Source organism: Haliotis rufescens, unplaced genomic scaffold, assembly GCF_023055435.1.
Source record: "Haliotis rufescens isolate VD_foot unplaced genomic scaffold, xgHalRufe1.0.p SCAF_2, whole genome shotgun sequence".
Taxonomy (NCBI): Eukaryota; Metazoa; Mollusca; class Gastropoda; order Lepetellida; family Haliotidae; genus Haliotis; species Haliotis rufescens.
In genome coordinates this window covers 67,033,154-67,048,826 of record NW_025963890.1, presented here as the reverse complement: position 1 = coordinate 67,048,826, position 15,673 = coordinate 67,033,154, and the positions used below count along the sequence as shown (strand labels likewise).

The following is a 15,673-nucleotide window of genomic DNA, read 5'->3' as shown; positions in this document are numbered from 1 at the left end:
TCCCAATTCCCTGGTCCAGACTCGATTATTTACAGACCGCCGTCATACAGCTGGAATATTGTTAACAACAGTGTTTGAGCACTTTTCTAAACATACAACACGAGTTTCTAAATGTGTGTGATTTAAACTATGATTGATAAAATAAACTCTTTTCCCATATGCATTGCGTGATTTAATATAATCCGGTTGCTATTCAAAGCACCCGAGAAGACCCGGGTTAGAATTGGTCTTCAGCAACCCATGCTTGCCATGAGAGGCGACCTGTTAGCGATGCTCGTCGTAAGAGCATCAGGTTTTCTGATTTGCTGACTTAGCTGATAGCATGGCATCGTATCCCAGTTGCGTCGATCCATGCTCATGATATCAATCACTGGATTGTCCGGTCCAGACTCGATTATTTACAGACCGTCGTCATATAGCTGGAATATTGCTGAGTGCGGCGTTAAACAAGACACAAACAAGCCATTCAATCGATGCCAAGATATAGTTGTTCATCAGTCTCACGGTCAAAGTTTAATTAGTTAATTAGTTAGTATGAAACGGGACGGTTGACTACGTCAAAGACATAGATTCACAACCCCCCCCCCCCCCCCCCCCCCGAGGTAGAATGTGCAAAGGTCATCCCTGTATGAGACCCCGCCTTCTAATGATAGGCCTGGCTATTGCTCTATTTTAATTGGAAAGCTATAATCAGACAGAACTCTTCATAAAGTCGTACAACATTCCATTGAAAAGAATATTTGGATACATTTTATTTTGGAAGGCTTATAGCCTTATTCGTGAAATCAAATAGGTCATGTTTAGTTTGTTTCGTCATTTGTTTACAATCGTGCCCACTCGATCTATTGATCCTCCTTTAGATTTAGAGTTACCTCCCATGAATGACGTAAATAGCCGATGTTATAATCGGCTACCTTCGGCAAAATATTATGCCTGCGTCTATAGCTACACGGTGGCGACCTGACTACGGCTGTTATTATTTACTTAGATACTCGGGGAATATATCCAATGAGCGTTCTCACAGCGCCGGCATAGTATTGTGAGCACACAGACAGGCCCGAATGGCAGCACGCGAGGGATATTTAACTATTTGATGCTGTTTTGATCAGATCGGGTCGTTTAATTCGCCGTAACCACGGACGCCATCGTATAGGCGCACCTGCTGAATCCAGAGGCTGTCTTGGAGTTTGTGGACAGATCCCTTGTTTATTTGGACACTTGCACAGCTCAGCATGGGTTGCAAGCAGTCGAAAGCGGTGCGGGTCCAACCTGTCGGCCCGGCTTCTGTTGGGCATGATAACACGGACAATGTGGAAATTTGTGATTCTGGAACTCAGACGAAAGACAGAATAAAGTCGGGAAATCCCGACGATCAATATGAATATGACATTGATGATCAAGGAAATAAAGTCAGGAAACTGAGGAAAAAGAAGAAAAGCAGATCGGCTAAGAGTCGAGATTCTTTGAACTCTTGTGACACTCTCGGGGATGAACAGTCTATGGAAAGTGATCGTGGGTTCTCGGCAGGGTCGAAGAAAAGCGCGGATTCTGGACTTGGAGAATGTGATGACTATGGACATGTCATCACAGAATTCTCAGATCCTAATGAAGTTCAAAAGATTGAAAATGAATTTGGCGGAGAGAGGGACGATTTAGGTTGGTTATTTCGTTATTGTTCATCAGTGTATGTAAAAACTAAACTTTATAAAAGTTTGACAGGAAACGCAATTAAAATTAAATATTTAGACTAGAGGTGACGGTAATAAGATTCACGCATGCACAACCGATAGACTATGATACAATAGCAACATGTATTAATTATAATAGTGTTGTACATTTTATTTATTTGCTAAAAATCAATTATCTATGTACAAAAAACGTCATATGTCTATGATTATATACTGATATTCAGTACCAGTTCTACATATTTACGTGTAATGCAGTATAATAAAGAAACAGATATGGATACACTGCCATGTAATTGCAGCAATATCGCTAAATACAGCATAAATCCCTTAACTACCCCCCCCCCCACACACACACACACACACACAAAACGAAATATGTCCACAACGTAAATTCGTTTAGACATTTTTTACCTGTGATGAGACATGATAATAACGATGCATTGTATTTGTATTTAACCAACAAGAAAACAGCATCAATGCTTCTCTTCATGACTAATAAATATACACATTTTAAAACAGCGACAAACTAAGCAGTTACACTAAGAGCACACGTTTCAAATATAGATTTTTTAAATTTATTATTATGATTATAGAAACTATCTATTTTTTAAGACGCAATTTCAAGGTTAGATAATATGTGCATTTATACTTTTCTTTATAGATGCACAGTGCATGTGAATTAGAATGACATGTTGATATGTACAATACTGTTGGTCAAAAAGGAGGATGTAAGTGTATGTGTAAGAAATATCAACTATATTTCACACGCATATTCCCTACCAAACAGTATCCAAATCTGAACATTCCCTGATTATTTCACATCATTGTTTCCCCTGTCATCTCCACCTACACTCACAATCTGAATCTATTGTTATTTGGAAATGAGGCGATACTCACTAATCTAGGATTACCGGCTTTACGAATATTCAGAATCGTTATGGAACATTGTACAATTCAATAGTTGCCTATTCAAAAGAAACGCCGGGTTTTCTTGACATGTCTGTTCTGGAGTGATATTGGTCCCTGTTGGCGGTAATTTTCAGCATAATAACCCTCTATTGACCGTAAAACGGATTACATGAACTAAACCGTTGCTTTATCGAGGACTGTATGGATTATAAGTAGATCTTATGGGTGCGTCAGTATATAATACCTTTAATGCCACCGTAGATTTAGAGAATGCTTAGGTGTGATTAGTAAAATCAGAGGTTTCAAATAGCAGTAACACGTATCTGATTAAAGCAATCGCATCAACTTTGGGGGAACTATTGACTCTAAAAGACTTTTGATTCCAAATTTGTCTTTATGATCTTCAATTTTCAGCAAAAGGTCCTGAGCATTTACTTATTAGCTCAATTCCAGTGTCCGGCATAGAACAAATTATTCTCAACTTCATAATGGTATTGGTTGTTTAAGGTCTCACAAACACTACAGAAATAAGGATTGTTCTAAGGATTAATAATAATAATAATAATGATAATAATAATAACAACAACAACAACAATAATAATTATTATTATTAGTAGTAGTAGTAGTAGTAGTATTATTAATCCTTTTGTCAAGCTCTAATTTCAATACTGAATTATGTTCCGACAACCGTGCAGGTTGTTTGGACAACATTGCAAAGTCTAATAAAAACACTCCGAGAAACGCTAAACAACTCCCACTTGACTTGAGCTGTATATGAAGTAGTTGGTACGCAGACGTTGACGATGTCATTGTCGTGAGTTTGCTGTCACTCAAGCACCTGCCTACCCCACACTGAGGCATTACGGAAACTTACCAGTCTCGGATGTGATCAGGGGAAACCAGACACGCTAACTCTGCAGCAAATGCCATTGTGAGCCCTCACGCTAATTAGAGACCAACGCATTGTGTCATTATTCCGTATCAATACATGCTAGCTGGCTAATTAACTGCCCTATATATATCGTCTTACTAATATATATCAGTCAGACAACATCACAGTTGCGGGTTTGACCGGACAGAAACATATTTAAATAGGATTATACTGCCGTGATTTCCATGCGTGTCCATGCATTATTATGTAGTTTTATACGATTTATTGTTTCAGGAAGAAACAAATTATGAAAAATGTTTTATCTTTCTATTGATTAACGTTATTCACCCCAAATTGGAGGCGGTTTGCGACTGGACGGTCAGAGTGATATGAGTCACAACATGCAGATTGCTGTAGAAGTCCAAGTTTGAATTTATAAAAAGTTGGAAATTTCCGGTACAATTCTGGCAAATATACTTTACGTAGCTCAATATAATGTTTACGGATCAATACGAAATGATATTCATCTTAAACAAATATATTGCAAAATGGACACATACGTAAACATGATTTCAATAGAATTGGCATCTACCTCGTCCTGTCGTTAATGTATTATGTAATAAAATCAATGCGAATCTATTTGCCGTTGTAAATACACAAATATCCTTCAGGTTCAAACTCTGGTTTATCTTTTCTCTACATCAGATACCAGGTGCTATTGTTGAGTATTGACATCCAGTGTTGACGTACCTGTACAGACTGTACAATCAGAATAAACTCTATAAATTGTTCGTAATTGTCATCGCGTTTTCTTAGTGTTTCCGTCAGACGTTTACCACTTCGTTGTTTCCACGAACACAGTCATGGTGTCGACAAATCAAAACATCACGGGGAATCTGGAATTCGAACCCACGATCATATATGTTTCTGGAACGTCTAACGCAACTTTGCAGGGCGATATTGGATTGGTCGACCCGTGCCCCCATGGTTATGTAGTCAGATATACCATGCCTTGAGAAGATACATGTCTTCGGGAGAAATTGCACACTTTATATCGCACAAAATATCAAATATCTCCCTTTTTTCAAAAATCGTTTTAATGCGGCACAAGAATAATCTATTATATTTTCAACCTTTTTCCAGATCTCATGGTTACTGGAAAACCTTGTCAAAAGAGACTGAGCGCCAAGGACAAGAATCGACTTGAAGAGTCCATGATTATGCAGGCTCTAAGAGAGGAAGGCCTCATCACAAAGACTAAGACTGAATCCACAGGCGGAGTGAGTTTTGAAATTGTGGCTAAAGAGGAGGCAGCCAGACCCCCTCCACGGCTTGCCAAGCTGGAAAAGAGGAGGAAGAAGAAGAAAACGCTCACAGAGGAAGAAATTCAGGAGAAACTCGAGAGAGCAGAAAGGAGACGAAAGGTGTGTTTTTGCCCCTATGTGGTAGGAGTTTAGCGTTTGAAAAACCCAATACACACTTGAACGATACGGTAAAATAGTGAGAGTTATAATTTAACGTCGCATCGGCATTATTTCAGCCATGTATAGCGTCGTAAAATAAACTACATATGCATATACACCTACTTCCTCTACGACTTGACCCATGCAGTGGGCATTCCATGGCAGAAGATCACAATCGCCGTACCCTTGTTGTAAGAGCTGACTAATATGGATAGGGAGGTTACAATGTTTGACCTGGGTGAGTTCATGCCATCCTGCCAAAACAGCGCGGATCGTTGCTTACGATAATAATAATAATAATAATAATAATCATAATCATTATCATAATAATAATTTAAAATAATAATAACAACAGGATTATTGAGAGGCCGACGTCGTGCGGCTGAGACTGAGATGTCCCTCTCTGTAACCTAAAACAACACCCACTCAACACTCGACATCTACTACCATCACCTTCAACTTTAGTTCGACCCGATATCATTATCATAACTGACTTGTAACAGCGGAAGTCACACTTTTTGCCAGATATTCACGAATATTAAATCGGGCCCTAAATGGGAATAAAGAAACCCTTTTCAAATACTGCATGGTTATAATCGTAAATGAATAGTCAATGTCGATACTGCGTTTCTGTAACTCTGCTCAGAGACCACACATCGATATCGGTATTTGGTCTCTGCTCTACTTCATATGTTAATACAATCACACCTTCGGCGTGGCACATAATCCCGGTTGCCGTAATGTAACAAGCCGTATACATGATTAATGTCAGGTTCAGTCAGTATTGCAGAGAACAGCATGAACCCCTCGACTCAGTGAATGATCAGACCTGTTATACACTGCCGGCTACAATCGATGCAGTCTGGACTTGTGTCAAGACTCTTGGCATATCAGTAAAAGAATCGATGGCAAGGCTGGAGGTCACGCGCCTTCGTGAAGTCTGTAAACATGTTCTGCGTTTCTCGGCAACTGTGCCTTACGAGTTCGTACCTATCCCAGTGTGTTACTTATGAATGAGGAACGGAATCATGATTGACAGAGAACTGTGAAGGAAATAGTGGACTCAAGTTTAGCTGCTGTTGATTGAGAAGATCGATAAAGACTTATTAGGCCTTCCTTATGCAGTACTGTACTTTATTAAATATATTTTCAAAGGCGATACAGCATGTCATGGCAAATTACAACGACAAATATTTATTAGCTCTTGACCGCAATGACGTTCATCAAACAAAAGATCAAAGAGGACACGTATATACTTAAACACCAAGTCTGTAGTTAAATAACCCTAGCTGTTTTGTGTTACGAGATTTAATGGTCGCACAAATATTTCCCCTAATATAAGTCTTTTAACTCGTAAACTCGTAATGATAAGATTCGTTACATGTGCCACTAGCGGGGTGTACCTGGTGTTTAGAGCGGAACAGGCTTGTACACCACGGCACCGAAACTCGATGTGTGTACATGAACGTTCAGCTCTTAGATCCCATACACTCCGCTAGAGGCACATGGAAATAATTATATCATTACGAGTTTACGAGTTACAAGACTTATTTCCGGGGCAGTACATGCGCGTGACAATTAAATCTTTCTCATCGCCATCAGAAGAACGTCATGCGAACTCAAGGGACGTCTCATCAAATATTATGAGGTCGTGACATTGGAACAGGCTGGCTAACCGGCTCCACTTGTATGTTTTTTCTCAAGACGTAAGATGGCCAGTCATCTAGCTAGATTCTTTAACGAGTAATGATAAAATTGGTTTGCAACTGCATTCATGACTATTTAACATTGTCTATGAAGAGCTGTGCATAGTTGTTCCATTAGTCGTACTTTCGATAACTGGGGCGGTGGGGTAGCCTAGTGGTCAAAGCGTTCGCTCGTCACGCCGAAGACCCGGGTTCGATTCCCGACATGGGGACAATGTGTGAAGCCCATTTCTGGTGTCCCCCGCCGTGATATTGCTGGAATATTGCTAAAAGCGGCGTAAAACCATACTCACTCACTCACACTTTCGATAACTGTTCGTCACTGCCATGTCCAGACGTGATTATTTATATGCCGCCCTGGATTAATGGCGACAGTGGCATGAAACAACATGCACCCTCCGACTACTGCCTTGTTATACAGTACATACTGTTGACACCATGTAATATGTTTTTTCTATGTCCACTTCCAGAGGAAAGAGCAGGAACGACTCGAGAAGATCAAGGAGATTGACAAGAGCGACCACCTGGCTGCTCTGGACAGTTTCGCCAAGCACCAGCAGGAGAAGGTGGAACAGACGACACAGAAGATGGACCAGGTCATGGACAACAGGGAGAAGAGGATGAAGGAAATTAGAGACAAAATAAAAGCTAAGGAGAAGCACGCGGAGGAAGTGAGGAGAAGGAAGTTAGCGCATGTCGACACGAATGACAATGGCTCAGATAACCCTGCGTTCGAGCCAACTGTGTAGGGGAGGTAACAGGACATTAGACATGCTTGAGAGAAAGTATTGCAGAAAGATAGAATGGCGTGAAATGAATACAACTTTAACCTAAACGTGTATCAAGCGTGATGTACCAACGAAGTTCAGTTATATGAAGACCAAAATCATGAATGGTAATACATAATTTGTTATTGGTCAAGACTGTGGCTATATGGCAAAATAGCAGTGATAAGGATTGTCGCCATAATGAAGACCTTCCTGGTACGTTCCTTGTAAGAGTATCCTTGTTTGTCGATCTAATTTGAACAAGGATTATGCATTCTCAAAACCGATGGCGAGGTTGATAAATCCCCTTGCGTCCGATGATGATGATGATAACGTTTTCTGACAATGATGCCAGCATTCACCTTCATAACTGTAATTACGGGTATGTAATGTCTTTCGTACCTGACGCTCCACCCCACTCCCTTGTTAGTATTAGAGTTGTATACCAGAGTGTACGCACAGTGATTAACGCTCCACAAATCTGAGGGAACGGTGGTAGTACTTTTACGAACTTACCGTTACTTGTTTTATCAAGCTCATAGCTCTATTGTTATGACGTAATTATTTACCATTGTTTGATTCCAATTCCAACAAATACGCGCCAGTCACATGTCAGTATTAATCGCTTACCAGAGTGCACGCTCCACTGTGGAAATTGAACTGTGATAACAAGTTTAAGAATTTAACGTTACCGATTGTTTTGTCAACCTATTTATCAATTGTTATGACGAAGCTATTTACATTTGTTTGCTTTTTAATATTTAACATATGAGTACAAACGTGTATATAGTGTATATATGCAATGCCTCATTGTAAATTATCATGTAAGTTATTTCAAGCCATTGTCAGCGTGTGTTGTTTACAACACTGTCACGTTTTTAACGTGTACACAGAGGGGAGGAGTCAGCCAATTATAAACTTACTTAGTAGTATACCGTATTCGAAGTTATAAGCGCTCAGGGCGCTCTCAAAATTAGAAATAGGGGGCTCTTATTAGAACATTATTTTGGTGGAAAAAAACAGAGTTGAAAGATAATTTTTGTTGTTTATGCTGACAGACTGACATGTTTATATACGAGAGATACACTTTTCCAGAATTTGATTGCCCATAATTAAGGGTGCATATAACACACGAATGTGTATTATACGCGAATAAATAAGTGTTGTGTACATTGATCAATCGGAAGGGGTGCTAATAGGTATTGTTCACTAGCCAATATATTAGCAAATATCGCCGTGGGCGCTTATTAGAGCGGGGGGCTTATTACGTCGAATACGGTATTCTCCTCCCATCCACATCCTCTATGTCACCAGGACTCGCATTTCGGTAAACTTACACTGAACCCTTGACCCATTCCCTTGGTTCTCGCGGCCTTAAATTACCTGTTCTTGATTTTCATTAGTCAATTTGATACGCTACTCAGTCTAACGGACCAACCAGAATACGAGTAACAAACCAGCGTTAATTTTGGGTTTGCGTTATCAACAACACTGGGTCCAGTCCAGTTGATTACGTTAGAGTTTTCGAGATATTCACCAATAAAAAACTGACTGATCTACAAAAGTAAGCCCTCAAAACTATTTTTGATTGAAATAATGTCTTTATGTCCATGTCCGCCTTCCCTACCCAGTTCCTTTTTCCTTAACTCGACGTTTAATTGGTCGGTTAAATATTAATTAAAATCAAGCTGTTTATGAACGCAAGAACCACGTGAATGGATCCAGGGGTTAGGGTGGGTTTAGCGAAATGCGAGCCCTGGTGATACAGCGAATGCCCCATCCACTACATATCGTTACACTTCAGAATTCCGGCTAAAATATTAGTCGTCTCTATTAACGGTACAATTTTAGACTGTAGAGATACGCCTAGTTTTATGGAACTCTCAAAGAGAAAGAATACTGAACTTTATGTTCAGCTAAGTCGCGCTCGGATATAATGAGACTCTGGTATTCAGAAATCGGTTGTTGAAATGACCCCCGTCTTCAAAGCGATCTTAGCACTTCGGTTGCCGGAGGGTTGTACAAAAAGCGTGTAGTAACGCTGAGGTCGCTTGGAGGATCGGGACACTGTATTAGAAGTAAAATTGAAATGAATAGTTGTATGTTGATTACTGCAGTATCAGTGTTGTTTTCATCTTGCCGATTATATTCAGCGCACAGTTTTCATGTTTGTCGATCAGTATTACCGAACCATTGCTCATTGCTCAAGCGAGCATCACTGATGTTTGAATGAAGTAAACTATTTTGACTTGACAATTTCTAGTTTGTTTTTTTGTATTGTGGTGTCTAAAATTCTTTTTTTTTCTCAGAAATATAGTACTTAAAAGCCTTAACGTTGTTTCGTCATCCAACGAATTCAGTGGATTGTTTATGCAGTGTTGAGGTGCGGTGAAATGGAGTTTAACGTCTCGTTCAAGATTATTTCCAATTATATAGCAACGTGCACGCACGTGTGTGGCTGCTTGTACAAGGCCGGAGTTATACCACCCAGACACAATACTGACCCCGAGCTGGCCAGTCCTTGTTTTATCCGCTTAACGTCGAGCACCAGACAGGGTAACAACAAGTACCATCTTTTGACACCTTTTGGTATGAGGCGGCCAAGGGATCGAACCACCGACCTTCCACTCCCGGGGTTTAACAGATACACGAATGGCTAAACCCAATATCCCCAATGGCGTCCCTATAATATACGTGGCTCGGGTCCTTCGTCCTGCTTGAAGACGGCAAAGGCACATTAAATCCAATGAATCCTAATCCCCTTTATCAACAAACAGTACGAGACCTGGATGCACCAGGAGCTCTCACAGCAGTATGTGAACACGCAGTCCCATAATGCAGCGTGCACAAAGGTCCCCTGTACGAGGAGAACCAAATAAATAACCTCATATGTAAAGTATTGGTGTGTTAAACCACGGAGCATTAGGCGTATTATTCAATGGACGGGAGACATGTGACCTACGACAGAGATTGTCCTCACGAGAAGTTGTGGTGTTGAATTCTAAAGGTGCTCCATTACTTTGTATGAGTAGATCTCTATGATGATCTATCTGTACAGGTGGAGGTCTTTGACCCCCTATTTCATGGTTCAGAATTCACGAATGCCGTCTTTACATTATCGGACCCTTGTGTACTGGGTGGGTAGTCACGTCCTCTGACAGAGTATTTCCATACATACTGGAGGGAGAAGAAAAGTACTGTCATGCATGTTGTTTACTCTTGAGCAGTTTTACGATCTACTTGTACAAGGTAAACACCGATAGGTTTGTAGGTTGTCAAATGTATTATTTGGCTTGTTTGTTGTTCAACGCCGTCTTCAGTGATATTCCAGCTATATGACGGCGGTCTGTAAATAATCATCCACTTACTCACGGAGCTATCCCACTCATCCACTCAGAGTCAGATGGTCTGTGGTTCCTCGCTGTTCTTAGACAATTGAAGTATATTAATAATAAGCTATAATTAATATAGTTTCAACATCGAGAAAACCGTGAAGATACAGGTCTTCAGCAACCCATGCTTGTAACCCGAGGCGAGTAAAGGGATCGGGTGGTCAGGCTCGCTTACTTGTCATCGTATCCCATGCAGTTGCGTTGACCGATGCTCATGATATCAATCACTAGATTATCTGGTCTCGACTCCATTATCTACAGCCCGCCGCCATATGGCTGGAACATTGCTGAGCGCGTCAAAAACACACACAAAGAAATAAACGAGGCATACTGTGTCATCTGACCTGTATCCTTTGCGATGTATAATCAATCTCAAATAGCATTTACCATCTTTAGGGCATTGGAAATAATTTGAAAACTTTACATGGTACTGACTGTCAGAATTTCGATGTAAACACAAGGGAAAAAGGAGTATTTTTTTATGACGGATGTTGTTCGTAAGGAAATGCACTCGTCGCTAATATTATTCCTAACTCTTTCAGTGCACTTGATTTGTCATGGATGTGGATGACTGACAGACAAAGTGAATATTGATAACTATACGCGACCCGAGGCAACTGCGCATGTTCATCTGCGTGACGACGCCATCTTGTGTAAACAAAGATTATTATTGCGTTGTGAGTGTTACATGGGGCAGCGTAATGGTTTCCCAGCAGATGGATTATTAAATGGCGGCCCATATCGAATCTTGATGGCATGACACATTAATTCCAGACTTGAAATCGTCAGGCGCAACCACTGCTAAGGAACGTATTGTGGCGACTGACTAAATAAGTGTACAGATTGGATAACCTCAATGGTTATCTCCCAAAACCCCTACATCCCATTTCCCCTACAACCCAGTTCCCCTACAATTAGTTAAAACAACACGCGGCATTTACCTGTCTGGCATTATGAACTCACCTAAAGGAGAGATTAAGGTCTGGAGTAGAGGTAGTAGAAATGAAAGGGGTAGAGCTTTAGGGGATTAGGGGCCTTAAAGGAAAGTTAAAAAAAATAAAATAATGTAAGTGTAATGAAAGATGCCTGTATGATGAGAAGACAATTTTTAGAAATTACAAAAATAACAATAGGAAGAAACAATTATTACACTGAGAAACTGAGATGAGACGATTTACAGTTGAGATGAAAAATGAACATTTTGTTATAATGTATTATGAATTTTGAAAAATGAACATTTTATTATAATGTATTATGAATTTTGAATAATATCGTAATCGTAATTAAATATTTATCTCAATCTATTCGAGTTTCTTGGGTTGTTCCATTGTATGAAATAGGTAACAGACTAGGGATTAGCAGTGCCATGGACCGAGAACTTTGTTGTCTTAAGCTGTAGGGGAAATGGGATGTAGGGGTTTTGGGAGGTTACCACCTCAATGAAACCATTATGATGACGTCACGCTATTACTCTTGCCGTTGATTCTGAGCCAGGGATTCACTGGACGTACATTTTAACTAGTAAAACTTAAGCACCAGTACACTATTGGTCATTATGCAAAACTACAGAGGGATATCTATCAATCGTATCTGCTGATTTCCGAAGTAGAATCAGCTCGCCCTTTCGGGGCTCTGATTCCACGTCCGGCATCCACAGATTCGCCCCATCTCTCCATTACATATTCAAATACTTAATCTTTTCATTGTTCATATATATGCTAAACATCTAAAATCCCGATAAGAAAATTTATTTCTCAAGCCTGATGTTTACAAATATATTATGATAAGAAATATTACCTTGACCAGACAACGGACAGGGCTGGCTTGATCATCTGTTTCACCAACACCGGAAGTAATAATATATATATATATTATATATATAAATTTATAAAGCCCCAATTTCCAGATTGGATCTGTTCAAAGGCGCTTTCGCATGAGTCTGGTGGTCAAAGAGTGATTTCAGTGAGCGTTGTAGGCGCATTGGAACAAATAGGTTTTTAACAAGTGTGACACATCATCCAGTGATTCGTGATGGAAGATTCTTGAAATGGTCGCTTTCATTTGCTCGTCAACCAAGCAGATTCCGGGGAGGGCAAGGTCACCAAACACCAAATGTCTGTCGACTGAACAGACTAAATAGGTGTATCGGATTGTCAGACACGGATAGTTGGCTCATCACGTGTTGTCGTAAACGTTGTTCATGTTTTCAACAAATGGTTGACCCAGATTCGATCATTTACTGGCTGATGTGACATAGCTGCAATATTGCTGTCTGCGGCGTTAAACAACATTCACTCACTGTTCGTGTTCCTAGTGACGGAGCTACGTATAGGACTATATGTCTTGACGTTCAGTGAATAAATTTGTTTTAAAAAGGTGAGGTGGTGAGGTGAGGTGAAATGGGGTTTACGTCGGGTTCATGTTTTCATAAAGAACGCCACATTGCAGCGTATAGTTGTCATGACACGTAGCAAGATTGTTCTGTATTACATTTTTGTAGTACCGAGCATTTAGTTTTTATAGTAGTCCAGATCAACGCCAAATGTACCCGAGGTTTAATGCAAAGAATGGGGCAGTTTTATTTGCTATAAAAATAATGCTTTTCTACAGATATATACAATAGATGTTAATCGCCGACATTTATTATAATATTATACCTGTATATCATACCAATGGTCGTACATTGTTGAAGCAATGGATAAGATTGTTTTAATTCTTTGCTCCCCTGGTGTTGTTGATGATTACCATTTGAACACTACAGGTTCCATTATGTTTTTATCGGTCTTGTCGTAGCACGTGAAGGTATCTATCATATGCAGGTATAACAGGTAAATACAAGACTGATATAGAGTGTACTATTAATTATAAGTTGTCGTTCGTCCTTCACTACCGTTGTCGGTGCTCACACAACATTGCATAACAAATGATTCGTGTACAAAGAATCAACGGATCAAAGCCTTACTACGTATGACGTTCTTGTTCCAATGTGTTTACAACGCTGTACCATTCAAGCATTGTTGTGACGAATACTGCTTAACGCCGCAGTCGGCGTGAGTACAACTATCGGGGTGGCCTGCTCTGTGTGGGTGTGTTGGGTGGACGCCGCAGGCTCTGGCTATATCGGGGTGGTCTGCTCTGTCTGGGAGTGGTGGGTGTACGTCGCAGTCTCCGGCTATATCGGGGTGGCCTGCTCTGTGTGGGAGTGGTGGGTGTACGTTGCAGTCCCCGTCTATATCGGGGTGGTCTGCTCTGTCTGGGAGTGCTGGGTGTACGCCGCAGGTTTCGGCTATATCGGGGTGGCCTGCTCTGTGTTGGAGTGCTGGATGTACGCAGCATTCTCCGGCTATATCGGGGTGGTCTGCTCTTTCTGGGAGTGCTGGGTGTACGCCGCAGTCCCCGTCTATATTGGGGTGGTCTGCTCTGTCTGGGAGTGCTGGGTGTACGCCGCAGGTTTTGGCTATATCGGGGTGGCCTGCTCTGTGTTGGAGTGCTGGATGTACGCAGAAGTCTCCGGCTATATCGGGGTGGCCTGCTCTGTGTGGGAGTGCTGGGTGGACGTCGCAGTCTCCGGCTATATCGGGGTGGCCTGCACTGTGTGGGAGTGCTGGATGTACGCAGCAGTCTCCGGCTCTATCTGGGTGGCCTGCTCTGTGTGTGAGTGCTGGATGTACGTCGCGGTCCCCGGCGATACCGGGGTGGTCTGCTCGGTGTGGGATTGCTGGATGTTCGCAGCAGTCTCCGGCTATATCGGGATGGCCTGCTCTGTGTTGGAGTGCTGGGTGTACCCAGTAGTCTCCGGCTATATCGGGATGACCTGCTCTGTGTGGGAGTGCTGGATGTACGCAGCAGTCTCCGGCTATATCGGGGTGGCCTGCTCTGTTTTGGAGTGCTGGGTGTACGCAGCAGTCTCCGGCTATATCGGTCGGCCTGCTCTGTGTGGGAGCGCTGGATGTACGCCGCAGTCTCCGGCTGTATCGGGATGACTTGCTCTGTGTGGGAGTGCTGGATGTACGCAGCAGTCTCCGGCTGTATCGGGATGACTTACTCTGTGTGGGCGTGTTGGGTGGACGCCGCAGGCTCTGGCTATATCGGGGCGGCCTGCTCTGTGTGGGAGTGGTGGATGTAGGCAGCAGTCTCCGGCTATATCGGGGTGGCCTGCTCTGTGTGGGAGTGCTGGATGTACGCAGCAGTCTCCGGCTATATCGGGGTGGCCTGCTCTGTGTGGGAGTGGTGGATATAGGCAGCAGTCTCCGTCTATATCGGGGTGGTCTGCTCTGTGTGGGAGTGCTGGATGTACGCAGCAGTCTCCGGCTATATCGGGGTGGCCTGCTCTGTGTGGGAGTGGTGGATGTACGCAGCAGTCTCCGGCTATATCGGGGTGGCCTGCTCTGTGTGGGAGTGGTGGATGTAGGCAGCAGTCTCCGGCTAATTGGGGGTGGCCTGCTCTGTGTGGGAGTGGTGGATGTAGGCAGCAGTCTACGGCTATATCGGGGTGGCCTACTCTGTGTGGGAGTGGTGGATGTACGCAGCAGTCTCCGGCTATATCGGGGTGGCCTGCTCTGTCTGGGAGTGGTGGATGTAGGCAGCAGTCTCCGGCTATATCGGGGTGGCCTGCTCTGTCTGGGAGTACTGGATGTACGCAGCAGTCTCCGGCTATATCGGGGCGGAGTGCTCTGTGTGAGAGTGGTGGATGTACGCAGCAGTCTCCGGCTATATCGGGGTGGCCTGCTCTGTGTGGGAGTGCTGGATGTACGCAGCAGTCTCCGGCTATATCGGGGTGGCCTACTCTGTGTGGGAGTGCTGGGTGTACGCAGCAGTCTCCGGCTATATCGGGGTGGCCTGCTCTGTGTGGGAGTGCTGGATGTACGCAGCAGTCT

General features: G+C 42.4%; 1 protein-coding gene across 1 annotated transcript; it reads left to right on the top strand.

Annotated features, from left to right (window-relative positions):
• The first annotated feature begins 1,004 nt into the window (after positions 1 to 1,004).
• On the top strand, positions 1,005 to 8,416 carry LOC124134582 (nucleolar protein 58-like). The gene is made up of 3 exons (XM_046499489.2): positions 1,005 to 1,656; positions 4,612 to 4,892; positions 7,108 to 8,416. Exons 1-3 carry the CDS (start codon positions 1,233 to 1,235, stop codon positions 7,384 to 7,386), a joined length of 984 nt encoding a protein of 327 aa, XP_046355445.2. The 5' UTR covers positions 1,005 to 1,232; the 3' UTR covers positions 7,387 to 8,416.
• Positions 8,417 to 15,673: the final 7,257 nt, after the last annotated feature.